Below are 21,041 nucleotides of genomic sequence, written 5' to 3'. Positions count from 1 at the left end.
TATCATACCCGCCCCCCCCATCGTACGTAATTGAAGCTGTTCGCGTAACCCGACCTCTCTGAGAAGATGCTCTGTCTTGAGTAACAAAGCAGGGGTGAGGCCGGCTTGCCGTTAAGCCCAGTGGTCAGCTCTTTCCGAGGCGCCGCGAGGCGGTTCTCTTCCCAGGAGCCCTCAGTGCCCCTTTCTAGCCCTTCTGCTTTGTCCTCTGCAGCCGTCTCTGGAGGCGTGACAGAGAAGTGGCCTCCGAATTTGGGCTTCAATGTGAGGAAACTGCCTATTCTAGCAAACTTGGGGGAGGGAGTTTCCCCCTAAGGAAATAAAGAGGTAGGGACTGTTTTCTGTTTTCTTTTGTTTTTTTTTCCTGGAACCACCTGCCGGCTAGATGTCAGGTTGCAGAAAGACCTTGCCGAGGAGGGAAAGAGGGTTGGTTTGGCCCAACTGTGGGACCTGCCTTGCTCTGGTAGGTATCTGCTCCCCAGCCTGGTCTAGAAGCACCCCGCCTATCCCCCACCCTCCAGGCTCCAGCCACACTGGGTGCTTCCTGCCACCTTGCTCACCTCAGGGCTGTCACAGGCCAGAAGTGACGTTGCCTCCCCGTCCTTGGTTCAGCTAAAGGTCCCTCATCCTCTCCACCTTAGCTTGGATGCCACCTCCTCCAGAAAGCCACTCCTGACTGCGCAGACTGGCCACTTATGCTCGCCGTGGCCCTCTGCTCCTCTTTGCGACCCAGCATGTAGACGGGCCTGGGTGCTGCTGTGCGAGGGCCGGGGCCCCATCGGCCTCCTCCGTCCCTGTCCTTAGCTCTTAGCACACGTGCTGCACGCGCCTCAGAGGAGCGAATGAGAGGCAGGTGGCTCTGCAGCGGCGCAAGGTGCGGGTTGGACCTTTGCCCGGGTCCGTGTTTGGAGCTGAGAGTGGCCCCTGGGTGTCACCTTCTTCCTCCCACGGAGGCGGAAGAGCCTTGTGACAGCACACACAAAAGGGAGGGCTTTTCAAGCCGGGGGGTGTTAAAAATCGGGCCTTTTGGTAATAAATCTAGACCATCGAGGTGGTTATTAATGCCTTATGTCTGTATTTTGCTTCAGGGTTCACCATTCCGTGTGTCGCGTGTGCCCTCGTTTACTCCTTATTAACACACTCTGGAGGCGATGTTGTTATTCTCGCCCAGGAAACAGGGGCCAGAAAAGCTGCGACCGTAAAGCTCCTAGTTAGGACTCGGTTACACGGCAGAGGCTCTGAAACTCTGGGCCGCCAGCCGCGGCCCGGGGTGGAGGCCGAGCAGCGCGGGCGGGCGGGCGGAAGTACCTGGACGAGAGGGGCAGGCGGAGGAAGGCGTGTGGCTGGTTCGAAGCCCCTGGCCCTCTGAGCCGAGGTCGCTGCTGTCTGTCTGTCCCTCACGTTCCACGACGGTGCGCTCTGATGTTTTCGCCGTGGGGGTCACAGCCTCTGGCCGGTGTGCCGTGGTCCCCAGCCTGGCTCGGTGCTGGCTCAGGGCGGGGGAGCCACGAGGTTTTGTCAGGTACACAGCCAGGCCTCGTGCTTTGCAACCCAGCTTTTCAGGTTCAGGTAAGGTTATTGTTTAGGCGCCGTCAGTGAAGACCTCAGCTGCTGTGACTGCTGGCACATCTCTGCTCGTCACGTGAGCTTTCCGAGTGGGTTTGGAGAAGGGGCAGGGCTGTGCGCTGTGGTCAGGAGGACCCGGACCGAAAATAGTGCCTTGCCCATCTTGAGCCGTCTGCAAGTGGGAAACCCTCCGCCCGCTGCTCAGACGTGGCTCCTGGCAAAGCCCTTAGAAAACCGAGCTGTCCGAGAAGGCTCACCACCAAGGTGCTGTTAGCTTGCTTTGCAAGGGCTCTTTAGCTCATTAACGAAGAATTATTACTTAGACCCCTGCTGTGTGCGAAGTTCTGTGCTAGGTGCTTATGGAGGGTGACGCGAAAGGGCCCTCCCTCGCGGAGCCGCAGTCTGGTGAAGGACGGTGTGGGCACGGGCACTGTTAGTGGACTGTGGGTGAGTGCTGTCTTCGGGGTTAGAACAGCGCTCAGAGAACCGGGAAGAATCGGCAGCATCCTGGGGAGCCCGGTGCCTGCTCGGAGGAGATGGCGTTTGAGCCGCGTTTTGAAGGACAAGCAGGTGGCTCGGGGCACAGGGAGCTGAGGACCGTGTGTGCGGAGGCCTGGAGTCAGGAGAGGGCCCCCCACGCCCCAGCAGGTTCTAAGGCCCCACCGGCAGGTCATAACAGGCCGCAGGACACCTGGTGCCGGGACCGTAAGAGCCTCAGGCCTGGCGCAGAGGGGGTGGACCGAGACCAGGTCAAGCGAACTTGGCTTTCACTCAGTGGTCGACAGATTTCTTCCTTTTTTCTCCAGCTTCATTGAGGTATAAATGGCACATGACATTATGTAAGTTAAAAGTGTACAGTGTGATTTCATACTCACATATATTGCCAAATCAACAGATTTTTTTAAAAAACTTGTAATTACGGAAGAGTTTAGACATGCAGAAGTAGACGGAGTAGGACGGTGAACCCCATGTCCCCCTGACCCGCTCTGACAGTTAACGCGTGGCCAGACCCGCTCCCTCCGTGCCCTGACGCCACCACCACCGCCACCGCCACGGCCACGCCAGCCCCTCCTGCTCCACGTCGCTTTGAAGAAACCCGTGGCTTGTAATGGGTTCATCCGGAACTTGGGGACCCGGAACGATTGGGTGGCCCTTTTCGGCTTCACTGCGTTTGCAGAGGCACCACTGAGCAACCCCTCTTGCTCTCGCCTTTCAGTGGGAAGTTGGTGTCTCCGAAGTGGAAGAAGTTCAAGGGCCTGAAGCTCCAGTGGAGGGACAAGATCCGGCTCAACAACGCCATCTGGCGGGCGTGGTACATGCAGTGTAAGTGCGGCGCGAGCCCGGGCCTCCCGGGGCCTCCCGCCGGCCGGGGCAGGAGGCTGCAGGGGCCCCGAAGCCCTGCGGGCGGGGCGGCCCTCCGGGTTCTTCCACCTGCAGCCCTTTGCGCCTCGGACCCCAGCGCCCGCTCTCAGAACACTGTGCCTCAAAGAGAAGCCTCTCTCGGGCGGCGCAGAGACAGGAAAACCAGGCCAGGTCCTGCTGACGAGCTGAACACGTCTTGGCCGTCAGACGCAGGGAGCCCCCCGAGTGGTCTGCGTCATGAAGACGCCTGCGGTCTGCAGGGGACGCACGTGTTAGCCGCTGGCTCACAATGCGCCACGTCCACTGTTACGCTAGACGCTGGGGCCTAGTGCCGTAAAGGCGGAGGGGTTCGTGCTTCTCAGGGGAATCGGGACGGGCGGAGCAGAGAGATGACATCGGAAGGGTCCGGGAACAGTTCCCTTTTCAGCAGGTCTGAGAAGATGCAGACCCAGGCCTTGTTTTGTCTCAGCTGGCTTAGATATGGGGACCTGGCGACTTACGCAGGTGATGGTCATGCTCGGGCCACCTCGGGTTAGGCCGACCTTCCTCCAGAGCCAGACGCCCTGCGTTCCCCGCGTTTAATGACAGATTCTTTCCCTTTAACCTGGATGCATTTATTTCTCCGAAATCTCGTTTTCCAAGGGAAGGAGAAGAAAGACTAGACCGTAGGGCCCCACCCCGAGGGGAGGGGCGTGGACAGAGGGGCCAGGGCTCCTGCGGGGGTCTTCCTCGCAGTGACGAGGTCTTACCGTCTCTCCGCCCAGATCTGGAGAAGCGCAAGAATCCTGTGTGCCACTTTGTCACCCCGCTGGACGGCTCTGTGGACGTCGACGAACATCGCCGGCCGGAGGTATTTGGCATGTGGTCACGCCGGCTCGGAAAGGGACTTGCTCTCACAGAGGGGGCGACTAACCCCAGGCTGGGAGCGAGGGTCGGCTTCCCCAGTAGGAGACCACAGGGAAGGGCCTGTCAGCTGTCGTGACCTCAGAAAGTGATGGGGATGTCGGGAGCAGGTGGCCCTGACACCCTGCAGAGACTCCCTTCTCAGAGTGGCAGAGTGGGCGGCCCAAGGACGAGGGGTTCTCCAGCTGCACTTAGCCCTCTACTTTCCCGTGACATCGACATTTCTCTGCAGTCAACAGGGAGGGATTGGGGCCCCTTGCAAGGCAGATGTCTTCAACCATTAAAGAATGACCTCAGGGTCTTCAGATACTGGCTGCACAGGTGTGGACGAAACATAAGTGAAAACAAAGCCCGTTGCACAGCAGCATCTTAGTGTCTTTATGCAGAAACATGGTCTGAGTGGGAGCCGCCGGGGCTTTCTTCCCTTACGCGCGCTGCATTGTTTTAATCTGGTCCAAACCCTGCTTTTGTGAAGGGGGGGTTGGGGAGAGGGTTGAAAAGTAACCTAATAAAAGACAGTTTTGAGCAGTTGGACGTGATCTGGTAGGAGACGGAGTAAGGAGTGTGCTTTTCTCAGGTCTGGGGAAGTATCAATCATGGTGAAGATTCTTCACTGTCAGAGACCAACAGGCAGGATTCGTAGGTGAAACTCTGTGGGGCTTGGACACGATGGGGAGCGGAAAGTGCGGTGGGCTCTCGGAGGGGGTTGTTACTTCCCTGCCACTAGATGCTCTTGGAAGTCACTTTGCACCTGGAACTTCTGTGGTCAGTCGTTGGTTTCATCTGTGGACAAGGCCGTGGGGCCGCTGGGGGCGGCTTGCGGGTACCGCCCGAGCCTCCGCAGGGCTCCTCAGCCCCAGGCCGAAGGGCTTGGACCTCGCTGCCCCCGCTTTCTGTCTGTCCCCGTCCAGTCCAGACCCTCAGGACCCGTGCTGCCGGCCCCCCGCCCCTCGTTACTGCAGGTCATGAGGCGAAAGCACGTCATCGTAGCACAGGAGAGGGGGTGCGCTTTGTGAGTGACGCCGTGGCGTGGGCCACGGTCCTCTGAGCTGCGGTGCCCGGGCCTGACTGGCGGGCCAGCAGCCGGCGCTCCCGCTCGTCAGACGGGACGCCGTCTTTTCATCCTGACCTCTCCTCCCTCGCAGGCCATCACCACCGAAGGCAAGTACTGGAAAAGCCGCATCGAGTTCGTGGTCCGGGAGTACCACAAGTGGAGAACCTACTTCAAGAAAAGGGTATCGGGGCGGGCCCCAAAAAGAGCACGCCCGTGGAGCGGGGAGGGGGCCTGGGCCCGTGGGCAGAACGCGGGCCCCGAGGCCACGCCGTCACCGCCGCCCGGGGGCGGGCCCGCTTCCTCGTGGCGTCCGCTCCCAGCTCCTCCGGCCGCGAACGGCGCCATGTGTCCCTCAGACACTGGCCGGGAGCCTCCCGTGTGTGCGCCGTCGGCCGGGGGACGGCGGGAGGGGGGGCCTTGATGCCTCTGGGGTTCACGCGCCGTTAGGGAGGAGGGCTGAGGGCCTCGTCCCCTCGGGGCCCTGCGCGACCGCCGTGCCCCCCCTTCCCTCCAGTTGCAGCAGCACAAGGATGAGGACCTCTCCATCCTGGCGCAGGTGAGCGAGCTCGGGCTGCGAGGGCCTGCCTGGCGGCCCCCCCAGGCAAGAGACGGCAATGACGTGGGTGGCCCGACAGTGACCCGCTGCAGCAGAAGGTGGTGGGGACGCGGACTGTCCCTGTGGCCAGAGGAGGGGCCTCCCCCCCCACACACACACACACAAGGCACACGAAGGGCCGAGGACTGGGCAGTTCTCTCTGCTGGCGGCCGGAGGGGGCGTCTCCCGCTCTCTCACCACGCACCTCGTCTCTGCCGCAGCCCGGGCCGCTCCGGCATGAGGGGACACGTGCCCCAAGCGTGACGTGGTCGGGAACTCCAGGTCCACTGTCACCCCTTCGATTTTTCCTCCCCCCTCTGTTGGTGGCAGGATGATGACATGCTGTATTGGCACAAACACGGGGACGGATGGAAGACCCCAGTCCCCATGGAGGAGGACCCCCTGCTGGGCACAGACATGCTCATGTCAGAATTCAGCGACACACTCTTCTCCACACTGTCCTCACACCAGCCGGTGGCCTGGCCCAACCCACGGGAAATAGGTAACCCACCCCCAGGCCCTCCACTCCGAATGCCCAGTGGGTTTCCTCCTCTGCGAGGCCTTCCCTGGATGGAGCCGGCTTAGCCTCAGGGCCACCTTTGAGCTGCTGCACATCACGCGTGTAGGGCAGGCAGTCAAGGGAAGGATTGGCCAGCCTCACTGACATCCGAGGGCCACACACATCGAGTGGGCAGGGTCCGCAAATCGAGCCTGCCTGGACAGCTGCCAGGCCCGTGGACCACCGCGTGGTAACAGCGGGGGTTGGTGTGGGTCAGTTTTACGTTTCTGATTGTCCCTTTAGCAGAGGATGTGTGCCGAGCCAAGTGACAGGGCCTTTGACTCTAAAAAGAAATCAGAAGCAGCGCTGGGCATGAGCTCTTACCTGGTGGCATTTTGTCGTCCAGTTAACCCGTCAGGGAAGAGCCTACAGACAAAGTCAGAACGAGAGAGCGGGCTGTGATCGCTGCATGACGGCTCAGGGCTTCCTGGGAGAGTCCGTTCCCGGTACTCAGATCACCTTTTGTGCAAAAACTCACATTCTTTCCTGTCTTCTGAGGGCAGAGAATGGCCATGAACCCACAAGAAGGTAGAAATCCCAGCCAGCTGCCTGCAGTTCTCTTTGGAAGAGTCTAGAACATGAGCAGGGCCCGGAAGCTCCGTTTCAGGCCTTGCATGTGTGGCTGCAAATTTGAGAAGGCTGAGTGACCGCCCTGTCCCCTTTCCGGCTCTTGCAGCGCACCTGGGGAACGCAGACATGATCCAGCCGGGACTGATTCCCTTGCAGCCCAACCTGGACTTCATGGACACGTTCGAGCCTTTCCAGGGTGAGGACGGGGGCAGCGCGCATGGCTGCCCCGTCCCTCTGCCCTGGACAAAGACGTTCCCCTTTCACGGGGGGAGCTGTCCGGTGGGAAGGCGGCCGGGGGAGGCCTTGGAATCTTTCCAGAGCTACTTTCTTGTCTGGTGGTGGCGACAAGGTCTGGGAAGGGTGTCTGGGCCGCTGTTCTCTCTCAAGGAAATCGGTATTCTCGCTGCCTCAGAGCCTCCGGTTTGGCCGCCACCGCGAGCCGTTCTCCCTCTAGGCAGCAGAGGGCGCTGTCGACACAGCCGCCTCCCCGCAGTTTCCTGCGGTTGGCGCTGGCCCTCGCGCTCCCGCCTTGCAGAGCAGGGGCAGTGCGGGCCCGGCCGCGCGCAGCCCACGCTGGTTGCCGGCGCGTGTGGCTCGCATCGGAGGGCCTCTTTCTGCAGAGTTCCCTCGGGGGCGGGGGGTGCCCTCTGGCCTGGCGTTCCTCTGGGTCAGGTGGGGCCCAGTGCCTGACTCGTGTGCATGTCGGTTCAAGGAAGTGACGGGCCCCTGAGCTCAGGAGCCCCCAACCTTGTCTTTCAGACCTGTTCTCGTCCAGCCGGTCCATTTTTGGCTCCATGCTGTCTGCGCCTCCCTCAGTGCCCACACCAGATCCCAACAGCCCACCTGCTCAGGTAGAGGGAGCTGGGGGAGGGGCGCAGGGTTGGTCCTCAGACCGCAGCAGCCAGGGCTAGGTAGTCATGTGACCACGCAGTTGTGAGCAACGTGCAGGGGTCTCCAGATTCAGGGTCGAACACAGGAAATTAGTCTAGGCAAAAGCATGCTGGACGCCCACGAGGCGGGAGTCTGCTGGGCGATTCTCCGGCCCAGGGCTCCAGGTAACGTGTGCAGCGAGCTCTGCCCTTAGCGGTTGAGACGACAGACAAAACCCTGGGCGACTGGTGAAAAGGAGTTCTGTGGATTCGTTTTACTTTTTATTCAGCAGTCAGCACAGCTTGGTTACCAGGTGCTGGGGCTACAGAGCCAAGTCAGACAGGGCGCCCCGAGTGGTGCCCGTCTCCTTCCATCTGGCTCTGGGAAGAATTTCTACAGAGACCGGGGTCTGAACAATTGATTCCTTATAGCGTCCGCTCTCAGGAAGAGGTGACCTCTCTAGAAGTTACGTGAAACTGTCCTGAGGGAACCCATGAGCAGCTGCAGTCCAGGCCGCCTCTGCTCTGTCACAGAAGATGGCGGGGACTTTCGGGGGGCCCCCGCGGGGCTCCAGAAACAAGATACTGCCAGGCTGAGAGCCAGCTGCGTGCAGACTGTCGCTTTGTCTGAGCCCTGTGTTACCCTGTAGTTCCACTGGAAACCAGACCCCGCCCACACCCGGGGGGCTCAGTGCCCTCTCCTCTGATGAGTGGTCGCAGGAGGGGAGAACCGCCTTGGTGCCTGTCCAGGGTGCATCCCCGGTGCCCGGCAGACACGGTCGCGTCGCGTGGGGCGCAGCACCGGAAGGCGATGGCGAGTGTGCGACCCCGGCGTTTGTCCCTCACTGCCTCCTCTTCCCTCCGCAGGAGAGCGCCCTGGCAACCCCCTCCGTCCCCACCGTGAGCCTCCCTGACAGCCTCATCGCGCCCCCCGCAGCCCCCGCCCTGGACCCCACAGCTAGGCCGGCCTGTGAACGTGCTTCCCGGCCTGGGGACCCCTTCATGCAGCCTGCAGACTTCAGCCCCCCCGCGGCGCCCCTGAGTGCCCCGCAGCCCTTCCTCCCCATGTTCAGCGTGCCCATGCTCTCGCCCAGCCCCGCCCCGGCGCCAGCCCCCCCTGCCGTGCCCTTGGCCCCCCCTCCCGCCGCTGCCCTGAGCCCCACGACGCCACCCGGCTTCGTGCAGCCGCAGAAGTTTGCCGGCGTCAGCAAGGCCCCCGTCGTCATCACGCACACGGCCTCCGCCACCCTCACGCACGACGCCCCTGCCACCACCTTCAGCCAGAGCCAGGGCCTCGTCATCACCACCCCCCGGCCCCCCCCCTCAGGGTCCCCCTGTGGACCGGCACTGTCTCCAGTCACCCGGCCACCAGCCGTCGGGCCTCCCCAGCTCCGTTTAACTTTCGTGCACCCCAAATCTGTATCCTTCACTGGAGGGAGGCCCAAGCAGCCCCCCAAAATAGTGCCTGCTCCCAAACCAGAGCCCGTGTCCTTGGTACTGAAGAATGCTTGCATCACCCCAGGTGAGTCGGGGAGGGAAGCGGAGTGTGGCCCCTCCCCCGAGATAGTCCCCCGTCCCCAAGGCTCGCAGTCATGACACACGTTGTGGCGTGAAAAAAACACATGAAATGCTACGTGTGTGATCTAGTCTCTTAACGTGAGGCTCAACCCAGTCTGAAACACATGGCCCTGGTCCTCTGCTTCCTGGGTCATCTGTGCCCTCCAAGGAGAGGCTGCAAAGAAACGCGAGGTGCCCCTGTGCGTCTGTCCCCCCATGCCCCGTGGTGAGGAAGGCCGTCTCAGTGGCAGCCAAAAGGCAGTGTTTCTCCTGGGGACCCTGGTGCTGCTGGGGGTTCAGCTCCGGTGTCAGGAGCAGGACCCCGGCTCGGAGTCCCCCTCACTTTCTTCTTCTTGTGGCAGCTGCCTTTTCTGGACAACCACAAGCAGTGATCATGACAGGCCCTCTGAAGAGAGAAGGGGTGTTGGCTTCCACCGCGTCGCAGTCCAGCATGGTCATCACGCCCACCGCCATCACCGGGGTGAGGCGCCCTGGACAGACTCCCACGGCGTAACCCCGGCGCGGCCCCTTCCCGGGGCTGCCTTCCCCGACATGACTGTGCTCAGGGTGACTGCTCTCTCCTGTCCCCCCAGGCCCCCGGAGTCACGGAGTTCCACAGCGGCATCCTGGTGGCGGACCTCGGCCATGCCGCAAGCAGCCAGCCCGCCCCCATGTCCCGGCTCTTCCCCCCAGGCGCAGGACAGGACTCCCTGGCGAAGGGCGAGCAGGCCCCGCTGCACGGGGGCGGTCCCCAGGTCCCCACTCCGGGCGCCAGTGAGTGAGCACTCTGGTCGGAGCAGCCGAGACTTTGTGGACGAGGCGAGCGGGCCCATCCCGCGGGGCGGCCCGGGGTTGAGCCTGGGCTCACAGGCCATGCAGTGAGGCCTCGTGAGCCCGCCAGTGGCCCCGGCGAGGGCAGTGCTCAGCGTGGGGCAGGATCCACCACAGTAGCAGAGAAGTAGTCGGGGTGCCGCAGTGTAGACTGCTAGTGAACTCGGAAACTAGGGACCTGTCTGAGGACAGGTTTCGAAGAGCAAGGACCTTCAGTCTGGAAAGACGAAGACGCAGACTAGTGTTGATTCAGCCCCTAAAGTCACGTGAGGAAGGGCTCGGGTCAGCGTCTCCTCGTCCACTGAGGCCCAGAGCACAGCCGTGTTGGGAGCTGCAGAGGGCGTCTGGGGAGAATGGTCCGGCAGAGAGGGGCCGGTCCGAGGCATTGGGTACGGGGAGGTAGAAGAGGCCCAGGGGGTCCACGGGACACATCCGAGAGAGCCTGGTGGCGAGCATGACCGGCAAGGGTCACCGGTCTCGATCATGTCCTCTGTGGGTGAAAGGGTTTGTGTTGTTAAGTTTGAGGGTGGGTAAGGGTGAACAAAGCATGAGGAAACGTATCCGTAGGGTTCACCAGAACCAGAGTAGGACAGGTGCCTGTGTTGCCGCACGGGGCGAGCACCGGAGCCCCCTGCACCGCGGGGAGCCCCGGTCTCCCGGGGTGGCTTTGTAGGAGGCCGTTAAGCGTCAGACGTCTCAGGGCCTGTGACTGGCGGGGCCTGGGCTGCATTCCGCTCCAGGTCGGCCAAGCCCTCGCCAGGCCTCACCCAGGCCTGACGGACACCCCCAGGACGCTGGCAAGCATTTCTCCGGGTTTTGCTCTGGGGCCTCTGTGGGAAGCTCACGGTGGGTTTCTGAGTCTTGGGACTTGCCCCTGAGTGGTCTGTCCTTCGCAGGTCGAGACGGCCCGAACTCGGGACAGGCCTCGCCGTGCACCTCAGAGCAGAGCGCCAGTCCTCAGTCTCCCCAGAACAGCAGCTCAGGGAAATACACTGCAGACCCCAAACACGTGGCTTCTCTAAAGGTAGCAGCTGTCCGTCTCGGGTCTGGGTTCTCTGGGAAGGACGGGGCAGCAAGGAGGAGAGCGCCAGGGGGCCTCTGAGCCGGCTGCACCCCTAACGAGAGTCACGCGGGAGGAGGGCCGCAGGCGGGGCTGGTGTGCCCCGGGCTGCGGCGCTACTGGCATCGTGGATGGCTGTGACTTTACCTTGAGGTTAAGCCTTCCCCCCCCCCCACCCACTGACCGGCCCACGGAGGCGACGTGGGATCCTGTCACGCGGGAGGGAGCAGCTGGAAGGACGGACAGGAGACCCGAGGGGCGTGGCGGCTGGGGCGCCGTGTCCGCAGCAGGCGACCCGGTTCTCCGGCCGGAGTCTCAGGCCCTCGCCCTCCAGCTGCTTGCCGGCCCTCCTACTGCGCAGTCCTCTGGCCAGTCCTCTGGCGGCCGCAGGGTGCCGTCTGCCCGCGGCTGTCAGCAGCGGGGGGGGGCGGGGGGCGAGAGGAGCCGGCCCCGCAGGGCCCCGCACGGCGCAGTGACCGGCCAGTGCCCCAACAGAACCGGCAGATGAAGCACATTTCCGCCGAGCAGAAGAGACGCTTCAACATCAAGATGAGCTTTGACACGCTGAACAGTTTGATCTCTAATAACTCCAAGCTGGTGAGCGGCGGGGGCGCGGGGGTCGGGGGCCGGCAGACCCGGGCGGACGTGCGGGGCCCGCGGGGCGCCACTCTGACCGGCCGCCGCCCGCAGACCAGCCACGCGGTCACGCTGCAGAAGACCATGGAGCACATCGCCAAGCTGCAGCAGGAGCGCAGCCAGATGCAGGAGGAGGCGCGGCGGCTGCGCGAGGAGATCGAGGCGCTCAACGCCACCATCCTGTGAGCCCCCGTGCGCTCCCGCGCGCGCGCCCCGCACCCCCCGCACCTCCCCCCCGCACCCCCGCCGCGGTGCCCACGGCCCCCTCCCGCCCCGTCGGCCCCCTGGGGTCTGAGTGGGCGCTGGCCGCTCCCGGCTTCCCGTGACTCTCCCTGTCCTCCCAGCTCCTGCCAGCAGCTGCTCCCTGCCACGGGAGTCCCTGTCACCCGGCGCCAGTTCGATCACATGGCGGACATGTTCGACGAATACGTGAAGAGCCGGACCCTGCAGAACTGGAAGTTCTGGATTGTATCTTTGGGTTTTCTTTGCCCCGCCCCGTCCCACACCAGCGCGTCAAAACAGCAGACCCACACCCTGGTTCCCCTAGAAAGGGTCTGTGCGCGGCTGTCGGCGCGTTCGAGACGGGCGATGCTGGCTTCTGCCTTGCGTGACGGCACTGGCCAGGCCCGGGCCATGGGGGGGAGCCGTCCTCGGTGACCGGGCCGTGGAGGGGAGCCGTCCTCGGAGACCGTCCGGGCCGTGGGGGGGAGGCGTCCTCGGTGACCGTCCGGGCCGTGGGGGGGAGCCGTCCTCGGTGACCGTCCGGGCTGTGGGGGGGGAGCCTTCCTCGGTGACCGTCCGGGCCGTGGGGGGGAGCCGTCCTCGGTGACCATCCAGGCCGTGGGGGGGAGCTGTCCTCGGTGACCGGGCCGTGGAGGGCAGCCGTCCTCGGTGACCATCCGGGCCGTGGAGGGGAGCCGTCCTCGGTGACCGGGCTGTGGAGGGGAGCCGTCCTCGGTGACCGGGCCGTGGGGGGGAGCCGTCCTGGGGAGCCGTCCTCGGTGACCGTCCGGGCCGTGGAGGGGAGCCGTCCTCGGTGACCGTCCGGGCCGTGGAGGGGAGCCGTCCTCGGTGACCGTCCGGGCCGTGGCGGGGAGCCGTCCTCGGTGACCGTCCGGGCTCCGGGCAGGCGGGACAGGCCAGTGTGGCTCTCCAGGTCCTTGAGGAATAAAGGCAGCGCTAGAATGCCTCTCCAGGAGCAGTAGCGTGGGAAGAAGGTGGGTCTAGTGGGACACGTCCCGGGCCCCAGCAGAGGGGAGGGCGAGTACCGTCCGCATGACAGGTGAGAAACGCAGGCTCCCAGGTCTGAGTGCAGAGCCCAGATAGGACGCCAGCTCCCTCCAGGCTGTTCTCTGAGTTTGTGCCGCAGGCCTGGAGTGCTGTCGCGATGCCGAGCCTGTCTCGGGGACCAAGGCCTCCGTGCACCTGGCCTTCCAGGTGTCAGCGGGGCCCTCACGGACAACGGCTGCTGCCTTGTCGCTCCAGGCCAGCCGCCGCCGTGCCTCTGAGCAGACTGCACACGTGGTGGGTGGGCCGCCCCCCCCCCCCTCGGCTGTGGGTCTGACGGGCGGAGGAGCCATCACGGTGGAGGCTCCGATGGGGCGGGCGGTGCCTGTGCGTGCTCCGACGGGCGGCTCTGGGAGAGGGGGCGGACTCCAGCTGTGCGGCCCTGGTCTGCTGTCCTGACGCCGTCCCGTTGGCGGCCAGCAGCTGGGACGTGTCGGAACCTCCCTGGTGGAACGGCGCATTCCTCACCGTCGGGCTGAGGCGTGCGGGACGGTGGATGCTGTCCGGGCGCGGGTCGCAGAAAGCGGACCCCGGGCCTTCCCTGAGCGCGCGCCTGCGGTGGTGCGGGCGCCTGCACTGTGCGCCTGGCGGGCGCGTCGGCGCTGGGCGCGAGGGCGCCATCTCCAGGCCGGCGGCTCCTGCCTGCTGACCTCTGCGACCCCCATGCTCTCGCCAGTGCAGACGGCCCCCGACTTGGGAGGGTCAGATTCAGGGTGGCGCAGCTTTGGGGTGAGTGGTGAAGTGCGCGAGGCAGGCAGGACCTCGTGCTGAGACTGGCTTTGCGCGAGGCGCTGTGGGTCGGCTGTGTGCCACGCGCTCTGCTCGCGACGGGGTTATCAGGACGTGACCCGTCTAGGTCAGGGAGCATCGTACGTAGAGACTGTCGTGTTCTCGTGGTTGTCCCAGGACCCATTCCAGGCCAGAGAGACATCTCTGGCCTGCTCAGGGGTCAGTCACAGTTACAAGGAAACGTTGAGGCGAGTGTAAAGGCACCTCGTCCAGATCTCTCTCGGCGCTTCGCAGTTGCCTCCCAGCCCTCGGGGGAGTCGGCCACCGGCCTTCCTTCTCACGCACCTTTTCCTTAAGCCACTGCCGCGCAGTTCAGCGTCATCATCAAGCCGCTGTTTGAGTCCTTCAAGGGGATGGTGTCCACCAGCAGCCTGGAAGAGCTGCACCGGACCGTGCTATCTTGGCTGGACCAGCACTGCTCCCTGCCCGTCCTCAGGCCGAGTGAGTGGGGGGCCGCACGGGGGTGGCGGGAGTAACGGCTGTCGGCCTTCACGCTAGTGCCAGAGAGAGGGGGGCCCTCAGCTGCGGGGGGTTCTGCAGGGGACCCGGGCGCCGCTGCCAGCAGCCACGCAGCCACGGCCCGGGCCACAGGGGCGGCAATGTGCGGGGGCCTCGAGCTGGGACTGCCAGCCTCAGGGCCGGGGGCAGGGCTCCCAGCGCCTCCCCGCAGCTTCCCGCGTGCGGCCTGCGTCGGCGCGTCCAGCCCTGGTGCACGTTTGTTGAGCACTTACTATTCGCCAGGCTCTATCTCGGTGCTTTTGGCTGTGTTTTTTTGTCGTTTGTTTAATTCTTTTAATAACCACGAAAGCCATGCCTATGGATTAAAGTTAGAGGCACGTTGGCACCAGCGGATGGGCAGGAAGAGCGTGGGGTTCGCGCCCATCTGCAGGGAGACGGGCTTTGGGGAGCTGTCTTAAGGGCAGAGAGGTGCGAGTGCCCCGGTCTCGGCACAGAGGACCCCCTGCTGTCGGTCCTGCGGCCGAGCTTAGCGCCCCTCCCGCTCGGCAAGCAGAAGCGCCATCACGAGGCCGTGCGTGCGGGGCCCGAAGCTGCCGCGTGTGCCCGCGTCCTCACACGACCCCTTCCTGTCTTCCAGCGGTGCTGAACACCCTCCGGCACCTGAGCACCACCACCTCCATCCTCACGGACCCGTCCCAGCTGCCGGAGCAGGCCACGAAGGCCGTCACCAGAACTGGCAAGAGGTCCGGGGAGTCTTAGCGCCTGGTGGGCGCATGGCTGCACAAGGCACCATGGAGCCCCTTCCCTGCCGCAGAGAGGAAGCCGCGCCCCACGCCCCGCCCGGCGCAGAGGCTCGGGGCCTCCCTCCGAGGCCGGCCCACTGGGCCGCTTCAACGCCACACTCAGGTCTGAAGCAGGTTCGGGTCCTGCCAACAGCAATAGCCCAGCTTTGGGAAGCCCCTGCTGTACACTCTCACTTGGCGACCTCAGTCACAGCCTCCCCCGGCCTCAGGACAGCCTGGACAGGGGACCGCCGCGGTCCCAGCCCTGTCCTGCTGGTGCTCTGCCGGGCCCCCGGCGCCTGCGCGGGGAGCAGATGGGGCACGAGAAGGCCGCGCCCGCTCCCACGGAGCTTCAGGGTCCCTCCCGGTCCGCGTCTGGCACATTCTGGGCCGTTGTACTGCCCTGGCCCACGGTGGGGCCGTTGGCAGGCATTTTTCTTCCTTCCCCAGACTCTGACCTTGCAGGAAGACATGGACAGTTGCCCAGGCTCATGCACAGTCAGCTGCCTGGGGACCCCCAGAACGCGTGTGTGCCCGACGAGAGGGAAAGCACAGACCGTGCCACCTGCCGCTCTGGCCCGGGCACCCTCGGGTGGCGTTGACGCCTGTTACGGTTTAGCCCCACCTGGCGGTGCGTCGCAGCACCCACGGGGTCGCGGACTTGAGAACCGCGGCGAGGACGCGGCCCGGGGTCCTGCGGGGGGCCCCCGCTGCGCGGCCCTGGCGCCGTCGCCTCCGCCTGCTGCCAGGCTCGGCCTCGGACAAGCCGACAGCGTCCCAGACGCGCGGAGCCCGTGGCGGGTGGCGTTCGAAAGGCCAGACCCCACGGCGCTGCCTTCAGCCTGGCCATCCCGTCCGCACCGCTCACCAGGAGCCTCAAACCACAACCGTTCTCGGACCAAAGATGTCTCCACCCAAAGTCTGCTCTGTCCTGTGTGTGGAGGAAGAGGGTGAATGTCGACGGGCGACTCCGCGGTGGTCAGCCGCAGCCGTCTCCAGGCCGTGCCCGGAGCAGACAGTCCGGAGTTACACTCGGAGTCGATCGAGGGGGGCTGTGTGGGGGGCAGTGGGCTGTTGCCCAGCGTGGGAATCGCAGTGGGTGGGTTCGGAGGGTGGCGCCGTCCTTGCTGGCTCGCGGTGCGGGGGTGCGCCCACACCGGAGCACGTGGGCGTGTCCTGCTGTGAGGTCCGAGCGCCCCAGCTGTCCTCCCCTCCCTGCCCGCGGTGGGGACGGCAGTGTTGGGCAGGCCGGGAGCGAGTGGGCTTCGAGGGGGCCTGGGATCCACATGGGGGGGACCACGGCTACCTCCTGCAGTTCCAGTCCATCCGGAGGCTCCCCCTGGTTCCTGGAGGCCCGAGGAAGGTGCTCAGAGGGCGGCCAGCCCCACCTCAGCCTTGGGTGACGGAGGACGGGTAGGGGTTCTGCCACTGTCTCTGCTGCCGGTCACTGACCAGTCGCCTGCCCCCTGGTCGGTGTCCATCCCTGTCCAAGAGCAGTGTGGCTGCACCCCGCGGGCCCCGCAGGGAACGTGTTTACAGGCCTCTGGGTCCCTCCCCCGTGCGGCTGGTCCTCAGTTTCCATGGGGACGTGGTAAGCGAGCCCACTTTTACCCCTAGGGTAAATGAGAAGTCCCCTTCAAAAGGGGATTACCGCCGTGGCGAGAGCCCCACTAAGGTCAAAGGAAGACGGGGGACGCGGACCGTTCCCCTCCATGAGGGCTCGAGGGTCGCCAGCTCGGCCCCTCCCCAGATCCTGTGCCTTCGTAGACCACGCCGGGCCGCAGTGCTTGGCCCAGGCCGAACCTCTCCTAAGTCAGCAGCTTGCTGCCCACCCCTTCCTGAGCGTCTTTTTTTAAAAAACTATGGGATCTAAAGGTGGCCTGCTGCCGCTTTGGCTACCTCTGCACCTCCCTTTCGCTGAGTTAGTTCGTGGCTGTTTTCAGCATTTAAGGCTGTCGGGTTCCCGTGACTCCGAAGGGCATGTGTGCCGGCGTTTGTTTTCCCAGCAGACCGTGGGCGAGAGCACGTTTTGTTTTGAGATATTTGCCTAACCCCGTTCCTCGTTCCTCGCGGGGCCCTCCATCGCTCGGCCGGCGGGCCACGGAGCTGCCGCTCGTCCCGCAGGCACAGTCGTTTCTCGCCCCGGAAGTGTTCTCGTTTTGGAATCTTGCCTGGCGAATCTGGCCAGACGTGAGGGCCTGGCCTCAGCCTCCATGCCGGGGTCCGCAGCCGGGACGCGGGGGTGCCGAGGCCACGCTGCCAGCGGCCTCAAGAGGACGCCGGCCGCGGGGCTGCGGTTCCTTTACACTCATTTCCGCCCCGGCTCCTGTCCCTGGTCTCATAAAACACACTTAAAAATGCTGACACTTCGGAGCATGTGATCAATCTGAGAAGAAAGAAGCCGCCGTCTGGCACACGAGCCTGCAGGTGTTTCTGTGAAATCTTTCTGTGCCATCGCCCCCCCCACACACACTGTCGCTTGTGCTTTCGCAATGAGTGGGAGCTGGGGGACAGGGCGGGGCCACCGCGGGGCTTTCTGAAAGCCGGAAGGCCCGTCCCTCCCGTCTCAGGCAGGTCGCCCCCTCGGAAGGTCCCGACCCCGCGGCGGAGCGGCAGCTTAGGGGAGTGTTTCACGGCACGGGGAGAATCACCGCGTCAGGAGTCAGTGTGGCTGAGGAGGGACTGGGGGGCGGCGAGGCCCCCCGCGCAGCCGTGTTCCTGGAGCCTGAAGGAGCGGAGCTCAGTGGTCGCCCGTGTGCCCTTGGGTGCCCGACTGTCTCTGCTTCCTGCCCCTGTGGCCTGACCCCACTCCCCTTTCTAGAAGTCCGGTCTGAAGGCTTTTCTGCTGTGCCCGATAAGACTCTAAACCTGGAGTTTTAGAGGATATGGGACCCCCGGGTGGTGCCGGGGTGCGGTGGCGAGTGACCTCACTGCCTGGTCCCAGCAGGCGCGCCACCCGGGGGGGTCACACGCACACCCCGCATGCAGCCCTGGCCGGCTCCACCCCAGCTTCCTCTCAGGCTGCGCCTCCGTCCCGGGCCCGGCCTCCGTCCCGGGTGCGTCCCAGGCAGCAGGGCCGTAGTTTCCAGGGTCACACGTTTTTACTGTCTAGTGGGATGAGCTCCCCAGAGCGGAGCTGGGGCCGTCCTGGGGTCCGCCTGCCCGGGCCTCGCTCCGGCAGAGCAGCCGGGTGCTGCGGACCCCGCCTCAGTTCAGCTCACGGGCCCCAGATGGGCAGGCTCAGGACAGCGCCACCCCCCACCCCCCACCCCCACTCTCAGCAGTCCCTTCCCCTCCCGTGGTCACCTGGCTCCTCCATGGTCTCCGTCCCCTGCCAGGGACCCCCTCGCAAACCGGGTGTACATCGGGCCGCCCCTTCTCTCTGGGGGGAAGAGCTGCCTCTCCCTGGAGAGAGGGGACCCGCCCGCCGTGGGTCGGCCTTGGCCTTGCAAAGCGTCTCCTCGGGGGGGCCTGGGGGGGGCGCTCGGCAGAGCACCAGAGACCCTGGGTCCCCAGGTTTGGCGTGCGTTTGTGCCGTCCAGTGGCCGTCTAGGCCTGGGTCTGCTCAGCGGGCTCCTGTGGTCGGAGGGACTCTGGGCAGAGACACACCTTAGGACCCACGGTCAGCTGCCCAGTTTCCTTTCCCTCCAGGAAAATCAGCCTTTGAGAAAGAAAAGGGAACCTTTGATGCTGAGTGTCAGCGTGACTGTGTGCGTGTGTTTACACAAGCTTATGTGTGTGTGAATGGAATTTTATTTTTGTGAAATTCCTTTCCAGTCATGTAGCAAACTTCACCTTCACCTCCCAGTCCAACTTCTGGTTCCACGGCCAGCCCCGGGCGTCCCTCCCGTGAAGGGTTCTCTGGCTTCTGACCGGACGAGCCGCTCTCGGGAGCCGGGCCGTGAGGCTTGGGAGAAGCCGAACTTTCGTACATTTCCAGAGTTTACATCCTGCGGTTCAAGGGCATGCAGGGCTCGGCCGGGGGGACGTGGCCGGGGGGACGTGGCTCCCGGCTGTGTGGCCGTGTGGCCGCGTTCCCGCAGGGGAGCTGGGCGCCACCTGCCCCGCGACGCGGCCGCCTCTGTTCACGCAGCCCGGGGACAGAAGCCGTGCTGCTCACGCGCTTTGCGATGCCGCGGCTTCTCCATCCCTTGTGCACGTGGCTCACGGGTCCTGTCGTGGGCTCTGGGGGGTCACGTCAGGGCCCCATTAAGAGACAGTGTGCCTCGCGGTCTGAGAAGCGAAGCCGAGAGGAGCCTCTGCGGGGGGGGGGGGAGCAGACCCCCTCGTGCCCCGCCGACAGGCGCGTCCCCCCCGCCCCCCGGCCGTGTTCAACACTACAGTGCAGTTCGAAAACTATATTTGCATCCAAGACAATAAAAAGCTGTATTTTTTGGAAAGGCCTGTGACGTGTGCTTTTCGGTGCCGCCGTGTCGAGCTGTGGAAGACGTGGGACAGAGAGGAGCCGCGACAGGCTCGCCCCTTCTGCCCCGGGGTGCGGTTCAGCCCGCAGCGGGGCCCCGGGGCTGAGGAAGGGGTTCTGGAGGCGTGTCCTGAAGAGGCCTCCGCCATCAGGGCCAGTGACAGACGCCCAGTGAGACGGTTTCTGCCCACGAACTCAGCAGGGCCTTGTGCTCTGGGCCCTTCCCGCAGGACGGTCCAGCAGCGCTTGGACCAACAGCCTCTGTCCTCGCCTGCGGCGTGGGCAGACAGCACCTGCCCTGCACGCTACGGGGCGGCCGTGAAGGTCACGTAAAGTCACACATCTGGGTGTTCGGCGATGCGTGAAGCACTGCAGTTAGGAAAGGGGCGGTGGTCATCAGGACGGCCAGCACTGGCCCTGGCGCTGGAAAGGCTCTTAGTGGCGGCAATGGCCGCAGGCAGCTGTGGCCTCCCTGAACCACTGACCCAGGACCGCAGGCGGGAGATGCTGGGACGTTGACCAGCAGAGACGTGATGTCCCTCTGTTGTGCTGGGAAGACTTCGATGCTCCCTAACCGAGACGCCTCCCTCCTCCCCATACCATCCTCCTGCCCTACCCCCCCCAGCTCCTTGTGCCCGGGCAGGGCGGCCGGATGCGGCGGGCCGTGCATGCTGTCCGCCCGGGCTGCCGGCCCCTGTGCAGAGCTGCTGGCTGCCTCCTGAACGGCTGCCCAGATCGGTATCTCCCGACTAGAATGCAGTGGTTTGATACAGAGGCTCTTGTCTGATCAAACCCCCACACCTCCCCCAGGGAAAGCAGCTCATGACACAAAACAAGATTTGGGGCCTTGAGAGTCGGGGGCCCGAGAGGCAGAGGCGCGTGGCTCGTGGATTCCTTTGAGCTTCTAGAAGGGGCTCAGCTTACACTGGGCTAAGCAACAGATGTGTTTTGCTGTGCTTTTTTGAGCCCAGCTCCATGTTATATCTGGAATCTTGGGAGATGCTGGGGGCAGAATTTGGAGAAGGAGGTGGAGTTTGGCCAGGCCGAGAAGGGAGGAACAGTGTCCAGGGAGTGAGGCCGGGGCACCAGCGATTCCCGTTCCGCCAGGCTCCAGGCCACCGTGGGGACGGAGTGGGTGGCGTGGCTAATCCCGTGTCATAGAGGAGGAGCCAGACTTGTCCCCAGGGCGGCGAGGCGACACAGGCCAGAGCGAGGAGGCGAAAGCGTCCCTTTGTGTCTTGCGAGTGGCCTCCCCACGCGCCCGGTCCAAGGGTCCCCCTCGCGGTCCGCCCCCTGCCGTCCGCCCCCTCCTCCGCGCCGGGCCGGGCTTGTCCTCCGAAGCCCCTCCAGAGGCGCCACCCGCTTTCCCCCCTCCCCGTCGCCACCACCCAAGTCCGCATCACCATCTCCCAGTTCGCATAACGGCGCCCTCCGTCCCGTCCTGCCTGGCGGTCTATCTCACGGGCCCTGCGAGTCGGGAGGGTCCAGGGGGAGCCCTGCCGCGCCGCTCAGTCCCTCCCCGGCGAAGGTCAGGCGCACCGGCCCCTCCCGCCTCGCCCCTGCTGCCCGCCGCCTCTCCGGACCTCTCGGCTCTTCTCAGTTGTTTGACCGTGACCATGTTTTGTTTTGCTCCAAAGGTTTTCTCACGGCCTCTCGTCTCTGCCCAAGCCCTGCCCCGTTTCTGCGCCTTTTCCCGGGCAGCTCCTCTTCTTCCGGTCGTAATCCTTAAACGTCAGTTCTTC

At 64.6% G+C, this 21,041-nt stretch overlaps 1 protein-coding gene across 1 annotated transcript in view; it reads left to right on the top strand.

The window, feature by feature from the left end:
* LOC107515231 (MLX interacting protein) overlaps window positions 1-19,276 on the top strand; it is a 50,512-nt gene extending 31,236 nt beyond the window's left edge. Inside the window, exons 2-17 of the mRNA XM_016153815.2 lie at window positions 2,780-2,886; window positions 3,690-3,775; window positions 4,974-5,063; window positions 5,397-5,438; window positions 5,808-5,979; window positions 6,713-6,802; window positions 7,366-7,457; window positions 8,343-8,997; window positions 9,395-9,513; window positions 9,626-9,806; window positions 10,760-10,887; window positions 11,419-11,520; window positions 11,614-11,741; window positions 11,904-12,027; window positions 13,947-14,076; window positions 14,732-19,276. Of these exons, the coding sequence (XP_016009301.2) occupies window positions 2,780-2,886; window positions 3,690-3,775; window positions 4,974-5,063; window positions 5,397-5,438; window positions 5,808-5,979; window positions 6,713-6,802; window positions 7,366-7,457; window positions 8,343-8,997; window positions 9,395-9,513; window positions 9,626-9,806; window positions 10,760-10,887; window positions 11,419-11,520; window positions 11,614-11,741; window positions 11,904-12,027; window positions 13,947-14,076; window positions 14,732-14,853 (2,368 nt within the window). The 3' untranslated portion in view covers window positions 14,854-19,276. The remainder of the gene's footprint in view (window positions 1-2,779; window positions 2,887-3,689; window positions 3,776-4,973; window positions 5,064-5,396; window positions 5,439-5,807; window positions 5,980-6,712; window positions 6,803-7,365; window positions 7,458-8,342; window positions 8,998-9,394; window positions 9,514-9,625; window positions 9,807-10,759; window positions 10,888-11,418; window positions 11,521-11,613; window positions 11,742-11,903; window positions 12,028-13,946; window positions 14,077-14,731) is intronic.
* The last annotated feature ends 1,765 nt before the right edge of the window (window positions 19,277-21,041 follow it).

This window comes from Rousettus aegyptiacus, unplaced genomic scaffold (genome assembly GCF_014176215.1).
Source record: "Rousettus aegyptiacus isolate mRouAeg1 unplaced genomic scaffold, mRouAeg1.p scaffold_m13_p_5, whole genome shotgun sequence".
Lineage (NCBI taxonomy): Eukaryota > Metazoa > Chordata > Mammalia > Chiroptera > Pteropodidae > Rousettus > Rousettus aegyptiacus.
Note: the sequence above shows the minus strand (reverse complement) of the source record. Positions and strands in the feature narration are given on the sequence as shown.